This window comes from Coregonus lavaretus (genome assembly GCF_964263955.1).
Source record: "Coregonus lavaretus genome assembly, chromosome: 2".
Lineage (NCBI taxonomy): Eukaryota > Metazoa > Chordata > Actinopteri > Salmoniformes > Salmonidae > Coregonus > Coregonus lavaretus.
The window spans coordinates 19,817,589-19,838,586 of NC_139989.1; the positions used below are offsets into that span (position 1 = coordinate 19,817,589).

A 20,998-nucleotide genomic window follows, 5' to 3' on the forward strand; every position below is an offset into this window, starting at 1 on the left:
AATCTTGCTTGTTTGTAGGTGACCAAATACTTATTTTCCACCATAATTTGCAAATAAATTCATTAAAAATCCTACAATGTGATTTTCTAGAAAAAAAAATCTCAATTTGTCTGTCATAGTTGACGTGTACCTATGATGAAAATTACAGGCCTCTCTCATCTTTTTAAGTGGGAGAACTTGCACAATTGGTGGCTGACTAAATACTTTTTCCCCCACTGTATACAATGTGTGCAAATGTAGCAAGCTATGGAGGTAAGGCAATAAATAGGCCATAGTGCAAAATAATTACAATTAGTATTAACACTGGAATGATAGATGTGCAAGAGATTATGTGCAAATAGAGATACTGGGGTGCAAATGAGCAAAATAAATAACAATATGGGGATGAGGTTGTTGGGTGGGCTAATTTCAGATGGGCTGTGTACAGGTGCAGTGATCGGTAAGGTGCTCTGACAACTGATGCTTAAAGTTAGCGAGGGAGATAAGAGTCTCCAGCTTCAGAGATTTTTGCAGTTCGTTCCAGTCAATGGCAGCAGAGAACTGGAAGGAATGGCGGCCAAAGGAGGTGTTGGCTTTGGGGATGACCAGTGAGATATACCTGCTGGAGCGCATACTACGGGTGGGTGTTGCTATGGTGACCAATGAGCTAAGATAAGGCAGGGATTTGCCTAGCAGTGATTTATAGATGGCCTGGAGCCAGTGGGTTTGGCGACGAATATGTAGTGAGGACCAGCCAACAAGAGCGTACAGGTCACAGTGGTGGGTAGTATATGGGGCTTTGGTGACAAAACGGATGGCACTGTGATAGACTACATCCAATTTGCTGAGTAGAGTGTTGGAGGCTATTTTGTAAATGACATCGCAGAAGTAAAGGATCGGTAGGATAGTCAGTTTTACGAGGGCATGTTTGGCAGCATGAGTGAAGGAGGCTTTGTTTTTGCGAAATAGGAAGCCGATTCTAGATTTAACTTTGGATTGGATATGCTTAATGTGAGTCTGGAAGGAGAGTTTACAGTCTAACCAGACACCTAGGTATTTGTAGTTGTCCACATACTCTAGGTCAGACCCGTCGAGAGTAGTGATTCTAGTCTAGTTGTTCAAGACCAATGCTGCTATATTTTGGCTTCAGATAGTAATGATTTGACAAAAATACTGGAGGACACAGGTTTGCTTAAAGTTCATCAAAATGTAAACTTTATTTGGATACTTTAGAAAAAATATATAATTGTCTACTACAGCAATAGACAAAATATAGAAATCATAGTTTTTTCACACAAACAAACAAAACAACATCAATTGTATACGGAAACAAAAGACTACTCTGTTTGCACTGACTAGAGAAGACACATTCTACCTTATCTCCCCCTAATAAATAATTCAACCAGCGTTAACTCGAAACAGAACTTAAGATATTTCTGTGCTGATACTTTGACTCAGAACCCTTACAGCACATGTGCATTCATGTAAGTGTAGCTAATAGAATACTATGCAACATCAATGCGTATCATCAATATGAAGATGTTTGTAAAATGGTTTGTATCCAATATCAACATTGGATGTTAGTTAGTGCATGTAGCTACTACTAGCTAGTATTGATTGTCAGAATAGGAAGAAATAAGAGTAAAAGACCTACAGTATATAATAATAATATACAAATTATAATAATGATGACAATAATGATATGATAATAGACATGATTGTACCCACAGTATTAAGCCTATTGCAATACTATCAACATGGGCCATGTTGCAATACTACATCAGATTAGAAATTAATGTTTAGTTCCTAACTAATCTGAATAATTAAGCGACCCTACTTAGAGGGTTATGGAAGCATATAGCTGCCAAGATTCTATATAAAATTGAAATACAAAGTGTTATTAATTTATCATTATCCAATTACATTTTAAATTACATTTCAGCAGCTATACGCTTGCATAGAAGGTTGGGTTTGATACATAAATATTCAAAATCTACATTTATCATTTCACACCCATAAACAAAACCCAGACATAGATATTTGTATTATCTACTAGTAGAGTAAAACAGTACCTGCACTTCCAAGTGCTTGATAAAACATTATACACTAAGTGTAATGTTCACAAATATATGTCTAAAATGCCAATTTCAGTTTGGTCACAATTGGGGAACTTTTCCACAAACAATTCCCTGAACAACATTTTCACAGACAATTACTAAACATTTTAAAATCTAGTAGTGCAATTGTACAGAATACCTGTCCAGGGCTCTACACTGACATGTTTTACAATGAGCACGTTTTATTATTTTATTTATTTTTTATTTAACCTTTATTTAACTAGGCAAGTCAGTTAAGAACAAATTCTTATTTACAATGACGGCCTACCTCGCCCAAACATGTGCTCCTAAATCGAAAAATGTAGGAGTTCAAAAAGAGTTGATGAATAAAAGGTTTTTAGAGTGTTCCATGCTCAATCAATTACAACTTAGGTGAGACAAATGCTCAGCTGCCGCTTTGATGGGCGGGCCTTTACTGTTGTAACGGTGGGACTCACATGTCTGTCTGTGAGAGATGATATTCTCCGACGTGTCTCTTCACTAGCAGTTGAGCACTAACATTAAAAAACAACCTAGCGTGTGAACAAAACGATGTAAACAGCCAAGAAACACGAGGGCAAAGTCACACTTTAGTAGACTTTCAGGTAAATTCGACAAACTTTTATACCAGTGCGCTTCTTAAAAATGTATCGTTCAGCACTTCCCTCAGTGCGTACAGCCCCCCCAGGCACTGTTGCTGCTCAAGGTGGGATAGCTATATGGGATTCGTAGTTCTTTGTGTGATTAGCTACCTCTATGAAACAAAACAAACAAATACTTTCAAAATGGCTACAGCAGCTATTTTTTTGGCCTATAAATCACAAGTTGCACATGTGCTCATACTTGATCAGTTCACACACATGCGCATATGAGAGTAAAATGGTTGCTCTGTAGAGCCCTGCTGTCTAGTATGTGCTGTAAATATTTGGTTAAGAAGTATCATAGGGACTTCCCTGTCTCTGTCCCAGCCTCAGAGAGACTTGTCTCCTACAGTAGTTTTCCCATCATCCTCCTTTCATGGAGCAAAGGGTAGATAGAGGGCCTCTACTAGTACACATTGGCCATCTGAAGTCATTTAGGGTTTCTTTCATCGCCCTGTATGAATGTCTGTGATTGGTTTCTTGTTCTTGGTCATATTTCTTTTTACATTTCATGTGCAAATCAAATCAGTTAAAATCAAATCCTCAAATAGATATATTTCATCAGAACTGTCATAGGTGGGAGGTAACAGTCTCGAACAGCCAGAACAGCATAATGTTAGCCTACATCCAGTAACAGATAATATCTCTCACACTGATATAAATAATTGTTCAATCTTAAAACTCTAAAATAATCTGGCCTGTATTCATAAATTGTCTCAGAGTAGGAGTGCTGATCTAGGATTAGGGTCCCCCTCATCGGTCTCATTCCTTATGATCTAAAAGGCAAACTGATTATAGATCAATTTATGAATACAGGCCTTGAGGTTGGGGTGATGTATGGCTGTAGATCCAGCAGCTCTTAAATGAGTACTGTGGTGGGTCACCATCTCTCCTTTAGTCAGTCAGTCCATCCACTGAATCTGAAAATGGACACATAACATATATGGATTAGTACATATCTATATGTAATATAATTGGAATAACCATCATTGTCATGTCTTTTTGAAACTATCTAGGCTAGTTAATGGCAGTATTGATATTACTGGAGAGGAATATTGCCGTGTCCTGGACAATCCTCATGGATTATTTTCTGATCCCACGCAAGCAGACAGGAGAGAATAGTTATGGTTAGCATAGAAAAAATTAGAAACTGAAGGAAGAAATTTTAAAAGGGGTTGAGGGGCGAGGTAGTGAAACTAATTCCACACTATTTGGTACATGACTACTACATGAGTAATTCAAATACAGTTACCGTAAGTGGAATAATACAACTGTAATGCAAGTTCACATGTTTTGGAGTGAAGAGCAAAGATTATACATTTCACCCAGTCTGAGCTTTAGCCTATGAGACTGCTGTTTCCTGGTACCAGACTATGTCTGAGTTGTCAGTAAAGCTGCCACTCACTGTGTGGTGGGTCCACGTCCAGTTTGGCCGATCCTACGGCAGAGTTCACTTTGGGCCTTGCCCCAAGCTGCCGGTTCTGGGTTTGGTTTTGGTCCAAATGTTTCTTCTCCTTCTCCTCCACCTCCTCTGGGTTATAGATGCCCTCCTCCGCTACCACCTTCTCTATCTTCTCCATGAGCCGCCTCAGTTGGGGGTGCTCCCCAAATATGCAGTTATTGATGACAAAGTACCTCCTCTTGCACTTTTCCAGCACCCACTGCAGATCCTTCCCCTCCCGCTTGATGTGTCTCTCGATGGACATGTTCCTCAGCACCTCAGCCCAAGTGAACACTAGGATAGTATGCCTCCACACACGCTCCCCAAACAGGGCCAGGTGCTCCTCGATGCGGGCCCGGTCCACCTCGGTAAACATGCCCACGGGGATGACCAGTAGGAAGGCGTGGGGGCCAGGGGGCCCACACATGGAGGCTCCCCGTACCATCTCCTGCTGATAGAGGGGCGGCGTGGTCTGGGCCGAGAACCAGCCCGGCGTATCTATCACTGTCACCTGGCGCCCCTCCACCTCAGTCTGACGCTTGACGCAGAACTCGGCTGCCCGCTCTAGGCGGAACTCCTCGCGGCCCAGGATGGTGTTGCCTGTGAGGCTCTTCCCAGGCCACCTCCAGCCCAACAGCACCAGCCGCAGCTCAGATAGACGGTTGGCTTCCCGGGTTGCTGCCGCAAGCCTCTTCTCCTCCTCCTCTGGGTCAGGCACATCCTCTCCTGAGGGTACAAATATCACAAGTCATTAGCAAGTACTTTTTAGCTAATACTGTTTCAGCAGTTTATTTAACACACACCTGAGGAGTATACACTAATACAGGAGTAATAAAGACTAGTTCACTAATTTTGTGGTTTTTATTTATTTATCAGGGGGTGCAGCACCACCTTCGGCACCCCTTTTCCCGCAGCTATGATTCTTTAGTTAGTTAGTGATGCATAATAATTTGTATCAAATTCAAATCCCTTATAGAAAATGTAATAAAGACAGTTTAGAACCAAGTCATTTAGCCTGCCCTACCCATGTGCATTGATGTCTATAGCAGATTGACTAACGAATGACTTGCATTCGTTAGTCCGTGCCAACAAAAAAATCCAGCCCGTTGATCATCTCCTGTGTGGCAATTTATGGTTGAAACAGGAGTCTTGCTATGTATCAACCAAGTTATTCTAACATTTGACATAGCGACCGGGCCTGGGGCAGTAAAGTATAAAGTGAAACGTGTCACATTCGGGTCAGAGTTAAACTGGCTAACCTAGCTAGCTGTTAGCATTCCGTGAACTATCGATAACCGCTTTTTTAAAAAGGTTTTGTTCGATTAGTTGTATCGATTGACTTGAGAAACCGTATATTTTTGGAGACCCACCTGTTGATTGCACTGGTTTCTCTGATTCCATGCCGGTGTTTCGTTATTCTGAAATTGTATTCCGCAATTAATCCGCTGGAGAAGGATTTCCTGCTTGGTTGACAGACGGCGCGGGACTATATATAAATATTTTAGCAGGTCATGTGTGCGTGAAACTTGTGTTATGGTGCCCCCTTGGAACCTCCTGCGGACAGTGCAGCCAACCTCGATTATAGTTTACTGGTAGGTATTTCACCAACTATTGTCATTACCATAATACTCCCATTGGACAGTGGTCACATTACTGGAGCACGATGCAGTAAAAAAAAACACAACTTCCTGAAAATGACAAATAATTTGGGGTAATTTTATTTTGTTAAAATCTTCAAAATCCTTCATATTTACAAAAACGATATTTCTGTAACTCCAACTCAAAAAGTAACATTCATAGAATAGTGCTTCACTCATATTCTTTAGTATAATTCACTAACACTTATCTATTTTTCTAACCCAGCACCTTTTAAGGGACATACAGTACAGTGCCTATTGAAAGTCTACCCACCAGTTGCAGTCTTCACATTTTAAAAGTGAAAGAAAAATTATAGAACATTTTCCACATTAATAAAAAATGTAACAAAGATGTGTTGATTGTGTATGTCTTCACACCACAGAGTTAAACATTGGTAAAATCTTATTTATAATGATTCACAGCTGTAATTTATCTTAGGGCAACAATTATACATTTTTTTGTCAAAATTGCTCAAGCTCAGTAAATTTGGTTGGGAGTCATTGATGGACAGCAATATTCAAACCCTGACTGATTTTCAAGCAGATTTAACTCAGGTCTAAGACTGGACCATTCAGGAACACTTAACACCTATTGGAAAGCCATTCTGGTCCGTCTTTGGCGTCAACATTTGTGAAATTGTCCCGCTGAAAAATAAAACTATACCAGGGTTAGGTATTCAGATGCCTGTGGCAGGTTTTCCTCTAACTTTTTATTTCCTTTCATATTCCTTTTGGTCTTGACAAACTTCCCAGTCTCTGCCGGTAACAAGCATTCCCATAACATGATGCGTCTACCACAATGACAGCAATCCATGCTTTGGTTTAGTTTCCCTGGCACTGTTTTCAGTGGGTGAACTATCCCTTTAATTTTAAGGCAGCAAAATGTGAAGAGGGGTGTGTAGACTTTCACTAGCGACTGTATCCTTCATTGACAGAAAAGTGTGCAATATAGCAGTAATAAAATCACCTAGTCATAGAGCTCACATTCCAATACTACACTTCCATATTTCAGATTTGTACAAGACACATAACAACAAACAATCCAACAAAATCGACATCACTGGCTCTTCCCTATTATTATTAGAACAAAAAGATAAACATTCAAATGAACCTTCGTACCTTTAGAGTCTGGTGTGTGTGTGTGTGTGCATGTGTGTGTTACAGTTACATTGCCCAGGCTGCCAGCATCTGCATTTCGTCATGATCCTCTACCCTCTTCTTGGAAGCTGTAAAGCAGGAGGGTGAAAATTGGTTTAACACTGACTGTATTATAAAAACTAGCATACACTTCAACTAGTTTATTATTCTGCAGGCCCTTGTCCTGTACTTACGGGTGCGCTCGCTGGGTCGAGATGAGGGCAGTTTGGAGGCGGGCACACTGGGCACTCTGCCCATGTTCTTCATGCTCTCCTCCAGCTCCTCCTGTTCCAACTCTGCCAGCTCTGCCAACAGCTCATCCTGCAGGATAATCCAAATGTGAGCCATTGAGATGCATGCAGTATTGTACATGTTTGGCAATCAGGAAGTCACAAAACCTAAGTAGCCTATAAAGCAGCTAAATCAATCAATCCTCCACTGGGCAAAGTGAATAGGCTAAGAGGATGAAATAAGATGCATTTTTTGAGAAATGGTGAGCAGTAAATAGGTTACCTCATCAAATGAATCTCCGAAAGGTCGGGAGATAGCATCACAGATCTCCTGGGCAACTTCCTGAGACTCAGTGATGTCCTGCATCAGAGATTCAATCTTATCCAGATCCCTGGGAGGAAAACAGAGAGGATTTAGGAATAGTATAATAGTAGTAGGTCCATCAGTAGGCCTAGTTAGATATGATCCTCTTTGTTTCTGATATAACTTTGAAACTCAGGTTGAAATAGAATTATGAGCATATAATTGGCAATAAAGTCAATCTTGAGAAAGGCCAGTGTTTGATGGCTACATCCCAAATGGCACCCTATTCCCTATTTGGTGCACTACTTTTGACCAAGGTCAAAAGTAGTGCACCAAATAGGGAATAGGGTGCCATTTGGGGTGCAAACCCACTGTTTAATGGTTATTATCCTTATTCACTCACATGTTCTGGTGGACCCCCTTGATGGCCTTGGCAGCGTAGCCCATGGTCTTCAGGACCTCAGTGTTGGTGTTGGCATTCTCCAATGCCTCTCTTTGGAACTCAATGGTGGAGAGGGTCCCGTCAATCTGTGTGAGCTGCTGCTCAAAGCGCTTCTTCCTCTTCAGTGCCTGGAGGGCCACTGGTGGTACAGAGGTACAGGGGGGGGATATGGTTATGATGATTATTAAATAGCATATAGAAGTGCCATCTGCATCTTTAGTAGTGAAGAAAAAAAAGCAATGGCAGAAGGGGTACAGATGGACACAAATTAGTATGACCTAGGTAGGAGTCATTAAAGAAAGTAGCTGATAGCCTAATGACAGAAGATTGGGCTGCAAGCAGCCCTGACAAAACTATTGTCTGTTTCTAGGTGTTCCCTGTATTGACAAAAGAACAAGATACTTCACCTGAGAAGACGGTCTCCTATTGATACAGATTATTTAGGTTCAGGTGATTCAACATGGACCAACCAAATCATGCAAACGTGACAATATCACAACAATACATACCACGTTTATTCTTGAGGCCATTCTTCTTTGCTATCATAATTTCTTGTTCAATTTTCTTTTCCAAGAAGTCTTGTTTTTTCGCCAGCATCGCCTCTGTTTCTCGAAGTTTGTGAATGGCGTCCTGCGGGGTAGGGCCTGTCCGCGAGCGATGGCCATGTTTCGATCTCGAAGAGCTTGGATAGTGGCTTGAAGAGATCGAACTTGAGCTTCCCTTGAACAATTTGGACATTTTGTCACTTTTTGTATTCAGTTAAAGATTCTTTTCAAATGTAGCTCGTTAGATCAACTTCTCTGGAGAAAGTGGCGCCAGGTGCAGGTTGCAATTCAAGTCCGACAGCTTCAATTCAAAAACAGCCAGCCAATCCCACACACCTGAGTGACGCTTCCTGAAATGTGACACATGTGGCTGGCAATAGGCTTTTATAATGAATTACACAATAGCCTAGGGCTAGGCCCTAGCTATTATGAAGAAAAAAAAAATGTAAGATCAATAACTAGGCCCCTATGAGAAAAGATTGAATATAAAGGTTAGGCTATAGGAAATGTATCTAATTATTGCATGTCAAGATAATCAACACAATAATCATTAATTTACAGTGGAATAATTCACCTACAATGTAGGCCTTTTACAATGTATCACTCATAAATGTATCATTACTAGTTAGTACAACGTATCAATTTATCATGGACAGAGATTGATTTATATTCAGTCCGTTGCCGGGTCAAATCAAATATATTTTATAAGTAACCAAAGATAGACCACAGCCTGTTGTTTCCAATGGGAGCATTATCATAGTGGGCAGAACAAGCAAGGAGGTGGGCAGAGCCAAGCATGAGCTAGCGAGAGCCTATTGGCGCGTTCTAGTATATATTTGCATATTTCCGTTAGGGAACGCCCACTCTGTCATGTGCGCGTGTGCAATAACTCAATTCGCCCTTGCACTCCTTCCAAACAACGCAATTTTTTTGAAACTTTGGCAAAGGGTGAATTCCACAAATCTTTGTCCACTCTGTTCGTAACAGATTTATAGTTTGGGAAACAGAAAACTATATTGAGATCAAATGTTTCATCGATGAGAAAATTAGCAGAATGTCGGCCAAAACCATCTCGCTCCATCTTCTCCTACCGCCTGGCACAGAACTTCCTATCACCACCATATTTGTTAGTGAGCGGCAATACCAACCGGATGCTTCACATTTATACATCCGGTGAAATGTCTGTCTCATTGTTACATCTGTGGTGAAAGTTGAAAAGTTGATGTTGACGCCAGAAGAATCATGAGGATATGAGAGGGGATGTGGATAGTATGAATAACTGGGTGAGAACAGCGTTAGTGGGGGCAGCTACTGAGGCTATACCTAAGAGTTCAGGGAGGAGGAGGAGGAGGAAAGCAGTCCCATGGTGGACGGAGGAATGTGGGGCAATGGTGAGGAGTAGGAACAGGGCATTTAGAGTACTGAAAAGGACGCATAATTTCCAACATCTGATTCAGTATAAGCAGGCCCAGGCCATGGTGAGGAGAACTATCCATCAGGCAAAGAGGTCATGTTTGCATCGGTTCTGTGACACCATTGGAAGGGCGACACCTGTGGGAGAAGTGTGGGGGATGATTAAGAGGATGAGTGGGGTCAGAAGAGAGTGGGATTATCCAGTGTTGACGAGTGGGGAGGATGTGGCAGTAACAGATGAGGAGAAAGCAGAGATGATGGCCAAAGCATTTGTCCAAGTGCATAGCTCCGCAAATCTGTCAGAGGGTGCAGAGGAGACACTGTGTTAACAAACCTCCAAACCTCCAAACGAGCTTCAATGCCATACAACACTCCTTCAGTAGCCTCCAACTGCTCTTAAACACTAGTAAAACTAAATGCATGCTTTTCAATCGAACGCTGCTGGCACCCGCCCACCCGACTAGAATCACCACTCTTGACGGGTCTGACCTAGAGTATGTGGACAACTACAAATACCTAGGTGTCTGGTTAGACTGTAAACTCTCCTTCCAGACTCACATAAAGAATCTCCAATCCAAAGTTAAATCTAGAATCGGCTTCCTATTTCGCAACAAAGCCTCCTTCACTCATGCTGCCAAACATGCCCTCGTAAAACTGATTATCCTACCGATCCTTGACTTCGGCGATGTCATTTACAAAATAGCCTCCAACACTCTACTCAGCAAATTGGATGTAGTCTATCACAGTGCCATCCGTTTTGTCTCCAAAGCCCCATACGCTACCCACCACTGTGGCCTGTACGCTCTTGTTGGCTGGTCCTCACTACATGTTCGTCGTCAAACCCACTGGCTCCAGGCCATCTATAAATCACTGCTAGGCAAATCCCCGCCTTATCTTAGCTCATTGGTCACCATAGCAGCACCCACCCGTAGTCTGCGCTCCAGCAGGTATATCTCACTGGTCATTCCCAAAGCCAACACCTCCTTTGGCCGCCATTCCTTCCAGTTCTCTGCTGCCAATGACTGGAACGAATTGCAAAAATCTCTGAAGCTGGAGACTCTTATCTCCCTCACTAACTTTAAGCATCAGTTGTCAGAGCACCTTACCGATCACTGCACCTGTACACAGCCCATCTGAAATTAGCCCACCCAACTACCTCATCCCTATATTGTTATTTATTTCGCTCTTTTGCACCCCAGTATCTCTATTTGCACATAATCTCTTGCACATCTAGCATTCCAGTGTTAATACTATTGTAATTATTTTGCACTATAGCCTATTTATTGCCTTACCTCCATAACTTGCTACATTTGCACACACTGTATATATATTTTCTGTTGTATTTTTGACTTTATGTTTTTTACCCCATATGTAACTCTGTGTTGTTTTTATCGCACTGCTTTGCTTTATCTTGGCCAGGTCGCAGTTGTAAATGAGAACTTGTTCTCAACTGGCTTACCTGGTTAAATATAGGTGAAATAAAAATAAAATAAAAAAACACGAGAGAGGAGCATCCTGGAGTGCTGGATAGGAGGGAGGATGTAAATTGTGGCTGCATTACAGGTGGAGATGGGTGATATGCCATTGCAGATTAGGAGACAGCAGCTGGCAATGAATTATTGGGTCAACCTACAAGGACATGGGGTGTCTCATCCTGCGAAAGTGATTTTACAGGCATGCTGGGAACATGAGCGAAGACGGAACACAAGCTTTGGGTGGGTGAGTAATAACCAGGCAAAGGAGATGGGACTGTATGGAAGGGAGTTTAGTCCTGGGTCAGCATTTGTAAAGCAGGAATGTGGGGTGGAAGTCAGGAAACGTATTACAGATCATCTGGCTATATATACGGCGGAGCTGATGGCCATACTGTTGGCCTTGCAGTGGGTGGAGGAAGTCAAACAAGACAGAGTAGTTATTTGCTCTGATTCATGTGCGGTGTTAATGAGTCTCCAGTTCCTTTAGCTCACGTAGCAGACAATACTTGCTTTATGAGGTGCTACAAACCCATGGCAAGGTTAAACAGATGGGTATACAGATCATATTTACTTGGATCCCAGCCCATGTGTGGGGTGGAGGGGAACGAGGCAGTAGATGAACAGGCTAAACAAGCACTTAGTAGTGGGGATGTTGATGTTGAAGTTTCAATGAGCAAGGCAGAGGCAAAAAGACTGATATATACAGTGATGGTGCAGAGATGGCAGGAGCAGTGGAATAGAGATAATAAGGGAAGGCATTTATTTCAAGTACAAAGGAAAGTCGGGGAGGGGAGGACGGCAGAAAGGGACAGAAGAGAGGAGGCTATTTTTACAAAATTAAGGTTGGGACACAGCCAGTTGAATAAGACATTAAATGTGATAGGAAAGCATCCAACAGGAAAGTGTGATTCTTGTCAGGAAACAGAGACCGTGGAGCATGTATTGCTACAGTGTGGGCAGTATCAGGGGGAAAGAGAGAGGGTGAGATCTAGTATGAGGGAGAAGGGGATACAGGAAATTAGTTTAAAGAGAATATTGAGTAGAACGTCATTAGATATAGTCTCAAATATTTTGTTATATTTTTTAAGAGCAACGGGGCTGGCAGGTAGGATTTAGTTTCTCCCTGTCTCTGGCCCACACTCCAGTACAGTAGGTGGCGGTAATGCACCATAACGTTGGATGCCAACCGCTGATAAACCCCACTGAAGACGAAGAAGAAGACGAAATAGATTCACGGAAGATGGCGGAAGCGGATGATGAAGTGGGGATAGAATACCGGTATAATCAAGGAGAATTTGAGTATTGTTCAAACTAATGGAAAACGGAGCAAACAAAGTAGGGTACATTGATGAGAATAACCCTTTGTATCTAGTAGGAGTACGGTTTGTTAATAAGGAACAGCTGAGCAGAGTACCAAGCTTGAATAAACCATTTGAGTTATCCAAACTGGTGGAGAGAGTGCTGGGTAAAGTGAAGGATGTGAGGATCACGAGAGGCGGGCTTGTTTTGATTTTTTGTAATTCTGCGGATCAGAAGGAACGTGCGTTGTCTTAATCGATTTGATAAGTTTGAAGTGTTGTGTGTGTCGCTTCGGAACAGGGCACCCTTTAAGGCGGTTATATCTGGCGTTTCGTGGGAAGTTGATTTGGAAGAGATAAAACATATTCCTGGAGTGATTGAAGCACGTCGGATGAATCGAGTGGTTAATGTGGAAAAATTGAAGAGTTTGTATGTTCTTTTGTTTTTTGAAATAGTCTCTCCCTAATTAAGTGCGGTTAGGGTATATTAACTACAGAGTTGCAGCATTTATCCCAAGAACAATGCAGTGTGAACATTGTAAAGCTTTTGGTCATGTAGGAAGTGTTTGCAGAAGGGAGAAGCCAGGATGTACAAGATGTGGGAAATATCATATTATGTGTTATAAAATTGAAGAAAATGTTGTAATTGCGGTGGGAATCATGAAGCCACGTCTTATGAATGCCCCACAAGGGTAAAAGAGAACGAGGTGGCCAAAGTCAGGGTTGTACAGAGCATTTCATATGCAGAAGCTGTGAAAAGGGTTGAGGGTTTGAATGTTGCACCAGAAGAGTCCATGGGACCGAGAGAATGAAAAACAGCTTCACTCTCAAGGCCATCAGACAGTTAAATAGCCATCAGTAGCACATTAGAGGCTGCTGCTGCCTATTGAAATCACTGGCCACATTAAGAAATGGAACACAAGTCACTTTAATAATGTTGACATATCTTGCATTACTCATCTCATATGTATATGCTGTATTCTATTATGTTCTACTGTTTCTTAGTCCATGCCGCTCTGTCATTGCTTGTCCATATATGTATATATTCTTAAATTCCATTCCTTACTTAGATTTGTGTGTATTGGGTATATGTTGTGAAATTGTTAGATATTACTGCACTGTCGGAGCTAGAAGCACAAGCATTTCACTACACCCGCAATAACATCTGCTAAACACGTGTATGTGACAAATAAAATGTGAATTGATTTGGTAGTGGATAGGCCTTCACTGCAGGCAGCAGGGGTTGATGTCTTACACCAAGATGATCCTGACATTTTAAAGGTTAAAAAGGTGGACTTTGTGGCCTTTCTCCAAGGTGGAGAAAAGATCTAAGAAGATTTAAATCATTGTGATTGTAGCGGAGCGGTTCCTGGGGTTGAAAGATTTCACAGCAAAGGAGTTACATGGAATATTAGCAAAAGCCGTACCACCTTCTCAGGTCCTAGAGCATGAGAAGGGAGATATGGAGAACTAAAAGGAAGAAGTGGGAGTTTTGTTTGTTTTGGCAATGTACTATTTTTATTAGGGTGGATTGTTAGAATCACTGTTAAGTATGGATTTATTTTAATTGTATTTTTGGTTTCATACCGTCCAGTTGGTGGCTGCAATACAACTTTTGGATGTAGTCCGCCATAAAACCCACAGAAGAAGAAGAATCGTCATCATCATCATGAGAAGTCCAAGAAGCTGGACATCATATCTGCGGCCGATACGTTTTTGGGCCTCCAAGACTTCACGGCAGAAGCACTGCAAGGACTACTGTCGCCAGGAAATGTTTCGCCATCACAGGATCCTTCTGAGCCAGGCTCTGTCGTAGCCGGCCGCGACCGGGTGACCGGGAGACCCATGGGGCGGCGCACAATTGGCCCAGCATCGTCCAGGGTAGGGGAAGGGAATGGCCGGCAGGGATGTAGCTCATGTGGTAGAGCATGGCGTTTGCAACGCCAGGGTTGTGGGTTCGATTCCCACGGGGGCTAGTATGAATGCACTAACTGTAAGTCGCTCTGGATAAGAGCGTCTGCTAAATGACTAACAATGTTTGTTTTTTTGTGTAGCGACCTGATTAAAACAGAAAAGCAGGCTGATTTTAGTTTAATTAACATTTCGTTACCTGATAGTTTGTATGGGATTGTTTGTATTAATTTTTTTCCTTTTTGGATCCTTATTATCCACCTATACAGTAGGTGGCAGAATGCACATATAATTGTTACGAACGCCATTATACCAAAGAAGAAGAAGAAGAATCATGGCTGAACTAGACATTGGGAAACATTGTAACATCAAGTCCTGCAATCAAACAGGTTTTCTTAATTATTTTTTAAAACTAGAATTATGTGATCGACAGCATTAACTATGTTGCTTAACGTTAAATGTTGTGTTATTGTATTTGTAGCTACCGTTTGTTTTAACAGCTTGCTAACTGGTTAACTAGCTACATGGCTATGATAATGCTAACCACTGTAGGGCTAACTAACTTGCAAGCTGTTGACAACATTTAGCTGCTTGCTAGCTAGTTAAGAATACTTAGTCAATTTGTAAGCGTAGCCAATTTACTTGAGCTCGAGCTCTTATTTCTCTGTAGAAGTAGCTAGAAGCACATAAGCTTTGTTAGCTAGATAGCCAGCAGTCTCTTTGGAATCCTTAAGAGTCAGCAAGTGCAGCTAGAACTAGCAGTGGCTAGCTAGCCATCTCCAGAGAAGGAAGAGGAAGCAAGAAAACCCGCTCCCTAATTTTTTCTGGTTCATATATATATATATATATATATATATATATATGTATATATATATATATATATATGTCAGCGAAATAAGCAGACCAGACCCAGCTGCTAATGCATTGGTGCATTTGGGAGAGCCATCCCGTTAAGCAGACCAGAACTGACTTCTTAAAAAAATTAAAATCCTGAGTGGGGCAAATTCATTTATCCACCATCTTTGCTATCACTGCTGCGAGCCTTTGATTTTGACATTATGTTGAAGTTGTCAATGTATTTTACTTCTGTCTATCCCAACTTCTCTAGATTTTCTGCCATTCATTTGTGATGCCTGCAGGGGTGTTTTCTGGTAAGATCAAATGTGTTGTTGTTGCTTAACCTTTTATTTATCCAGGCGAGTCAATTAAGAACAAATTCTTATTTACAATGACGGCCTGACTTGTGCATATGTGTTTAACTAAACTCAGTCACTATGGCTCTTGGGTGTGAATGTGATTGACTACTAGACAAGTCTTTTTACTTTCCTTCCAGCCTTGAACACAGAAGTCGAGATTTGCACGCTTGTCCTGTGGTAAGAAACTCTGTCAGCGTCCCAAATGGCACCCTATTTCCTACTATTTTGACCCAAAAGTAATGGTCTATATAGGGAATAGGGGACCAAGTGGGACGCTTCTTCAGTGTTGAGATTTAATGGCAAACTAGTTTTCTCATGATTTTGAATTCAGTCATGATTTGAAAATGTTTTTCTCAGGTGGACGTTAAAAAAGCAGTCCAGATGTCTGGTGGCAGTACGAGCTACCCATGCACATTTGAGGAGTGCAAAGGGAAAGAACTGTTGCCAGTCATTTGTCCACACTGTCAGAAACATTTCTGTTTGGCGTAAGTGTCATGTTTTTTCCCCCTTTGATGACATGTCTGCCCTGGTCTCTCCAACAAGAACAGGCACCATATTCAAAAAGTTTCTCAGAAGGATCTGATCTATGATCTGTTTTTCCTTTTAGTTCACAATGTATGGACAGGGGTGACCTGATCCTAGATCAGCACTCCTATTCTGAGACACTTTATGAATACGGGTCCAGGTCTACTGAAACTACAGTGTTAGGTGATGTGTTGGTTGAGGAGTAGAGCAGGGGTTCTCAAACTTTGGGTCCGGGAACCCTTTTGTGATAGCAAATTTATCAGGGACATCTTGGCCAAAATTAGTTTAATATGTTGTTTTGAAATATTCCTTTAAAAAAAAATGAAATGAGATATATATATATATATATATATATATGAGATCTGTCTGTGGACCCCCTGCAGTACCTCGGAACCCACTTTGAGAGCCCCTGTAGTAGAGGATAGAGAGGTAGATGATGGGTGTGTTCAAAGCTCCTCTCATACCCCCATTGTCTTTATTCTCCAGCCATCGTCACCAAGATGACCACAAGTGTGAGAAACTGGAAACGCCCAAGCCTCGCATGGCTGCCACGCAAGAGCTGGTGCAGAAGATTGTAGGTCAGTCACAGTCACAACTTTTCATCAGAAACCAAAGAATGAACCTTTACTGGGTCTATTGGGGTTTATCCCAAATGGTACCCTATTCCCTATTTTCACAGGACTGTGGTCAAAAGTAGTGCACTATATAGGGAATAGGGTGCCATTTGGGACTCCTCCTTTAGTCTTTCTCAAAATAAATTGTATGAACTCCATGGCCATACAGGATATGCTTATCCCTGCAATTCTTTAGCCTGTCCACATGAGGACGGTGTTCACAAATGTTGGGTTGTTCTACCCTCTTGACTGAACAGAGTCCAAGAAGGCTTTGCCTCCAAGGAAAGGTCGCAAAGGAGCAAAGAACGCTGCAACAGCAGCCAAGGTGGCTTTGATGAAACTAAAGCTTCATGCTGCAGGAGACAAGGGACTGCCACAGGTACTACCAGTCTGGTATAAAGAGCGATGGGGAGCGAGATGCAGAGTGATTGCGTCTGACCTATTCCCTAGATAGTGGACTACTTTCGACCAGGGCCCAAAGGGCTCTGTTCAAAAGTAGTGCACTATTTAGGGAATAGGGTGTAATTTGAGATTCAGCCACTGAGAGAGTGTGTCTGAGGGTGTGGACTTGAACTGTGAAGGTGTTATTAAAGTGGGGATGTGATAACATATAATGCCACATACTATGTTGGGTCAAGAGGTAGTAACCCAACTTCTACTTCTTTGATTTGCAGGGGGGAATATACACTACCAGTCAAAAGTTTGGAAACACCTACTCATTCACAGGTTTTTCTTTATTTTTACTATTTTTTACATTGTATAGTGAAGACATCAAAACTTTGAAATAACACAAATGAAATAATGTAGTAAACAAAAAAGTGTTAAACAAATCAACATATATTAATTTGCCTTGACAGCTTTGCACACTCTTGGCATTCCCTCAACCAGCTTCACCTGGAATGCTTTTCCAACGGTCTTGAAGGAGTTCCCACATATGCTGAGCACTTGTTGGCTGCTTTTCCTTCACACTGCGGTCCGACTCATCCCAAACCATCTCAATTGGGTTGAGGTGGGGGGGATTGTGGAGGCCGGTCATCTGATGCAGCACTCCATCACTCTCCTTCTTGGTAAAATAGCCCTTACACAGCCTGGAGGTGTGTTGGGTCATTTTCCTGTTGAAAAACAAATTATAGTCCCACTAAGCCCAAACCAGATGGGATGGCGTATCGCTGCAGAATGCTGTGGTAGCCATGCTGGTTAAGTGTGCCTTGAATTCTAAATAAATCACAGACAGTGTCACCAGCAAAGCACCCCTACACCTTAACACCACCTCCTCCATGCTTTACGGTGGGAAATACACATGCAGAGATCATCTGTTCACCCACACCGCGTCTCACAAGGACACAGCGGTTGGAACCAAACATCTCCAATTTGGACTCCAGACCAAAGGACAGATTTCCACCGGTCTAATGTCCATTGCTCATGTTTCTTGGCCCAAGCAGGTCTCTTCTTATTATTGGTGTCCTTTAGTAGTGGTTTCTTTGCAGCAATTTGACCATGAAGGCCTGATTCACAGTCTCCTCTGAACAGTTGATGTTGAGATGTGTCTGTTACTTGAACTCTGTGAAGCATTTATTTGGGCTGCAATTTCTGAGGCTGGTAACTCTAATGAACTTATCCTCTGCAGCAGAGGTAACTCTGGGTCTTTTATTCCTGTGGCGGTCCTCATGAGAGCCAGTTTCATCATAGCGCTTGATGGTTATTGCGACTGCACTTGAAAAGACATTCAAAGTTCTTGAAGTTTTCCGTATTGACTGACCTTCATGTCTTAAAGTAATGATGGACTGTTGTTTCTCTTTGCTTATTTGAGCTGTTCTTGCCATATTATGGAATTGGTATTTTTTTACCAAATAGGGCTATCTTCTTCTGTATACCCCCCCCCCCCCCCCTACCTTGTCATAACACAACTGATTGGCTCAAACACATTAAGAAGGAAATACATTCCACAAATTAACTTTTAAGAAGGCACACCTGTTAATTGAAATGCATTCCTGGTGACTACCTCATGAAGCTGGTTGAGAGAATGCCAAGAGTGTGCAAAGCTGTCATCAAGGCAAAGGGTGGCTACTTTGAAGAATCTCAAATATAAAATATATTTTGATTTGTTTAACTCTTTTTTTTTGGTTACTACATGATTCCATATGTGTTATTTCATAGTTTTGATGTCTTCACTATTATTCTACAATGTAGAAAATAGTAAAAATAAAGAAAAACCCTGGAATGAGTAGGTGTGTCCAGACTTTTGACTGATACTGTATATTTGTTTACAATTTGCAGTTGTTTATACCGATCTAAAATGATGCATAAATCTCTGCAATGCTTTAGGCTAGAGAGGAGCGGTAAAATGCCAGAGGAAGAGTTGACTCTGATGGGAATATCTTTGGTTTGTCTCTATGATATTCAGAAGCTGCGCTACGACCTTCTAAAGTTGAGGAGTCAAAGACATTTGCTTGGGAAGTAATCTTATACAATGTGACTGTCGCTATCAATTGACACTTTCTGTAAAATAATATGTATAATTAAATTGAGAACATATTTGGTAGCGGAATAACATTTGGGAAAATCGGGTTTAGAATGCATTTTCGTTATCTATTATTAAGTAGCCTATCCAAAAGATGTCATGAGTCTTGTTAAACTACGTAGAATTTCAGGAAATGAGCTTCAAAACAACATTTTCTTAGGGCCCTCATTAAACAAATTCAAGCTGGTTTAATATAGGCTATGTCAATAAACAATAATAAAAAGGGAGTGATACTGAAAATGGGGGTCATGGTAAAAAGGTTGGGAACCCTGTTGTAAACGACAGCATCTACTTATACTGTATGTCATCATTCTATAAAGAATCAGTGTCTTTTTTATGGGCTTTTGCATTTTATTTGATATACATGTCTACATCTCCCTAACTTTGCTTTCCAGACAGAGAGGATCTATTTCAGTGTCTTCCTTCCCAAAGAGGGCAAAGACTCCAGCCTGCCCATGTTTTTCTGTTCCAAGTGGAGTGTGGGGAAAGTAGTGGACTACGCTGCCTCACTGGCCAGCCTCAAGAACAACAACAACGTACTAACGGCTAAGGTAACAGAAAACAGCCGCGAGCAGCAAGTTCCAATCAGACAAACCTATTGTACCTCTGTCGGCATACAAATTATAGAAACCTCTCTTTTAAAACATCTTAGAACAATGTATTAACAGCAAAGGTAACAAAGCTACCACAAGCTGTCTCCAAGCAGAAAAACCTATTCTACCATTATCATTATACAAATATTAGAGACGAAACATACCAACACGAACGTCGGCAGTGCACAGTGGCTGGCCATCCTATCGCCACTGACCACAGAACATCGGCCACCATTTTCTGTTTGTTTCCCTTTGATTCTACATTTTCAATCACCACCATTTGTCGACACCCAGCAGGTGATCTACTTCGCATGGCAAACTTTCGTGTTGGTCTGTCTTGTCTCTAAGATACCTCTCTTTTAAAAACTCTTACTAAAAACCTAATTTTTCCTCCCCCTGTGGTGTTGTTGTTGACGTGTAGAAGCTGCGGCTGTGCCACCCCCAGACGGGCGAAGCTCTCAAGATGGATGACACCCTTCTCTCCCTGCTGGCTCACCCAGACTTGCCCCTCTACAATGGGGGCAACGTGATCCTAGAGTACCTGGACAACGACTGCTCAGGCCTGGAGGACACCTCTACCTACGTCTCACAGTCCTGACTCGCACACAGCACTGATTGTCTAAATCATTTTGAGTCATTGGAATAATATACTACATATTTTTTTATTTACGCTAATAAAGCTTTGATTTACAGCTTGACGTGCTTAATTTGCTTACAAAATACAATGTACAAATTTGTATTTTGTGAAGTACAGTGGTGGCAGTGTAGTCATGATCTGGAAAAGGGGTTCCAAATGTCAGTTCTCTAGGACCCATGTGATAGTAAAACATTTCCCTATGCCTTATTATTGTGATCCAATAGGAATTTCCTATTGACAGTAATGAAAGCTAGCCACATGCATTTAAATTAATGTGAGCAAGCAACGTTACGTCAAGGATGGGGATAATGATCTGTGCAAAGTACTCCACAGTAATGTGCCATTGATTAACGGTATACTCAA

The 20,998-nt window shown here is 41.6% G+C and overlaps 3 protein-coding genes across 4 annotated transcripts; 1 reads left to right on the forward strand and 2 right to left on the reverse strand.

Moving 5' to 3' along the window:
• Window positions 1-2,935: 2,935 nt before the first annotated feature.
• gimap4 (GTPase IMAP family member 4) lies at window positions 2,936-5,645 on the reverse strand. Its single transcript, XM_084185429.1, has 3 exons — window positions 5,528-5,645; window positions 4,122-4,883; window positions 2,936-3,636 (listed from the first exon to the last, which is right to left on the reverse strand). Exons 1-3 carry the CDS (start codon window positions 5,556-5,558, stop codon window positions 3,611-3,613), a joined length of 819 nt encoding a protein of 272 aa, XP_084041555.1. The 5' UTR covers window positions 5,559-5,645; the 3' UTR covers window positions 2,936-3,610.
• A 208-nt stretch (window positions 5,646-5,853) lies between these two features.
• chmp4c (charged multivesicular body protein 4C) lies at window positions 5,854-8,794 on the reverse strand. Its single transcript, XM_084142010.1, has 5 exons — window positions 8,417-8,794; window positions 7,869-8,046; window positions 7,445-7,553; window positions 7,126-7,252; window positions 5,854-7,020 (listed from the first exon to the last, which is right to left on the reverse strand). The coding sequence occupies exons 1-5, from the start codon at window positions 8,643-8,645 to the stop codon at window positions 6,959-6,961; spliced, it is 705 nt and encodes a 234-aa protein (XP_083998136.1). The 5' UTR covers window positions 8,646-8,794; the 3' UTR covers window positions 5,854-6,958.
• Window positions 8,795-13,294: 4,500 nt separating this feature from the next.
• zfand1 (zinc finger, AN1-type domain 1) lies at window positions 13,295-20,690 on the forward strand. Of its 2 annotated transcripts, none has more exons than XM_084171904.1 (9): window positions 13,295-14,519; window positions 14,819-14,938; window positions 15,658-15,700; window positions 15,883-15,922; window positions 16,103-16,230; window positions 16,757-16,848; window positions 17,142-17,263; window positions 19,801-19,956; window positions 20,420-20,690. In XM_084171904.1, exons 2-9 carry the CDS (start codon window positions 14,884-14,886, stop codon window positions 20,594-20,596), a joined length of 813 nt encoding a protein of 270 aa, XP_084028030.1. In that variant the 5' UTR covers window positions 13,295-14,519; window positions 14,819-14,883; the 3' UTR covers window positions 20,597-20,690. The 2 variants fall into 2 exon arrangements, with proteins under 2 accessions (XP_084028030.1, XP_084028031.1); XM_084171905.1 differs by lacking the exon at window positions 13,295-14,519 and adding an exon at window positions 17,559-17,610 and having other exon boundaries at window positions 14,857-14,938.
• Window positions 20,691-20,998: the final 308 nt, after the last annotated feature.

Bases quoted from the DNA above. Each gene is read 5' to 3' on its own strand.
- gimap4 (XM_084185429.1), bottom strand. From the start codon at position 5,558: ATGGAATCAGAGAAACCAGTGCAATCAACAG. The intron at 4,884-5,527 runs GTGGGTCTCCAA...TTGTACCCTCAG, and splicing joins GAAACCAGTGCAATCAACAG to GAGAGGATGTGCCTGACCCA. The intron at 3,637-4,121 runs GTGAGTGGCAGC...GTCCATTTTCAG, and splicing joins GGACGTGGACCCACCACACA to ATTCAGTGGATGGACTGACT.
- chmp4c (XM_084142010.1), bottom strand. From the start codon at position 8,645: ATGTCCAAATTGTTCAAGGGAAGCTCAAGTTCGATCTCTTCAAGCCAC. The intron at 7,554-7,868 runs GTGAGTGAATAA...TTTTCCTCCCAG, and splicing joins AAGGGGGTCCACCAGAACAT to GGATCTGGATAAGATTGAAT. The intron at 7,253-7,444 runs GTAACCTATTTA...ATTATCCTGCAG, and splicing joins TCGGAGATTCATTTGATGAG to GATGAGCTGTTGGCAGAGCT.
- zfand1 (XM_084171904.1), top strand. From the start codon at position 14,884: ATGGCTGAACTAGACATTGGGAAACATTGTAACATCAAGTCCTGCAAT. The intron at 14,939-15,657 runs GTTTTCTTAATT...CAACTTCTCTAG, and splicing joins CAAGTCCTGCAATCAAACAG to ATTTTCTGCCATTCATTTGT. The intron at 19,957-20,419 runs GTAACAGAAAAC...GTTGACGTGTAG, and splicing joins ACAACGTACTAACGGCTAAG to AAGCTGCGGCTGTGCCACCC.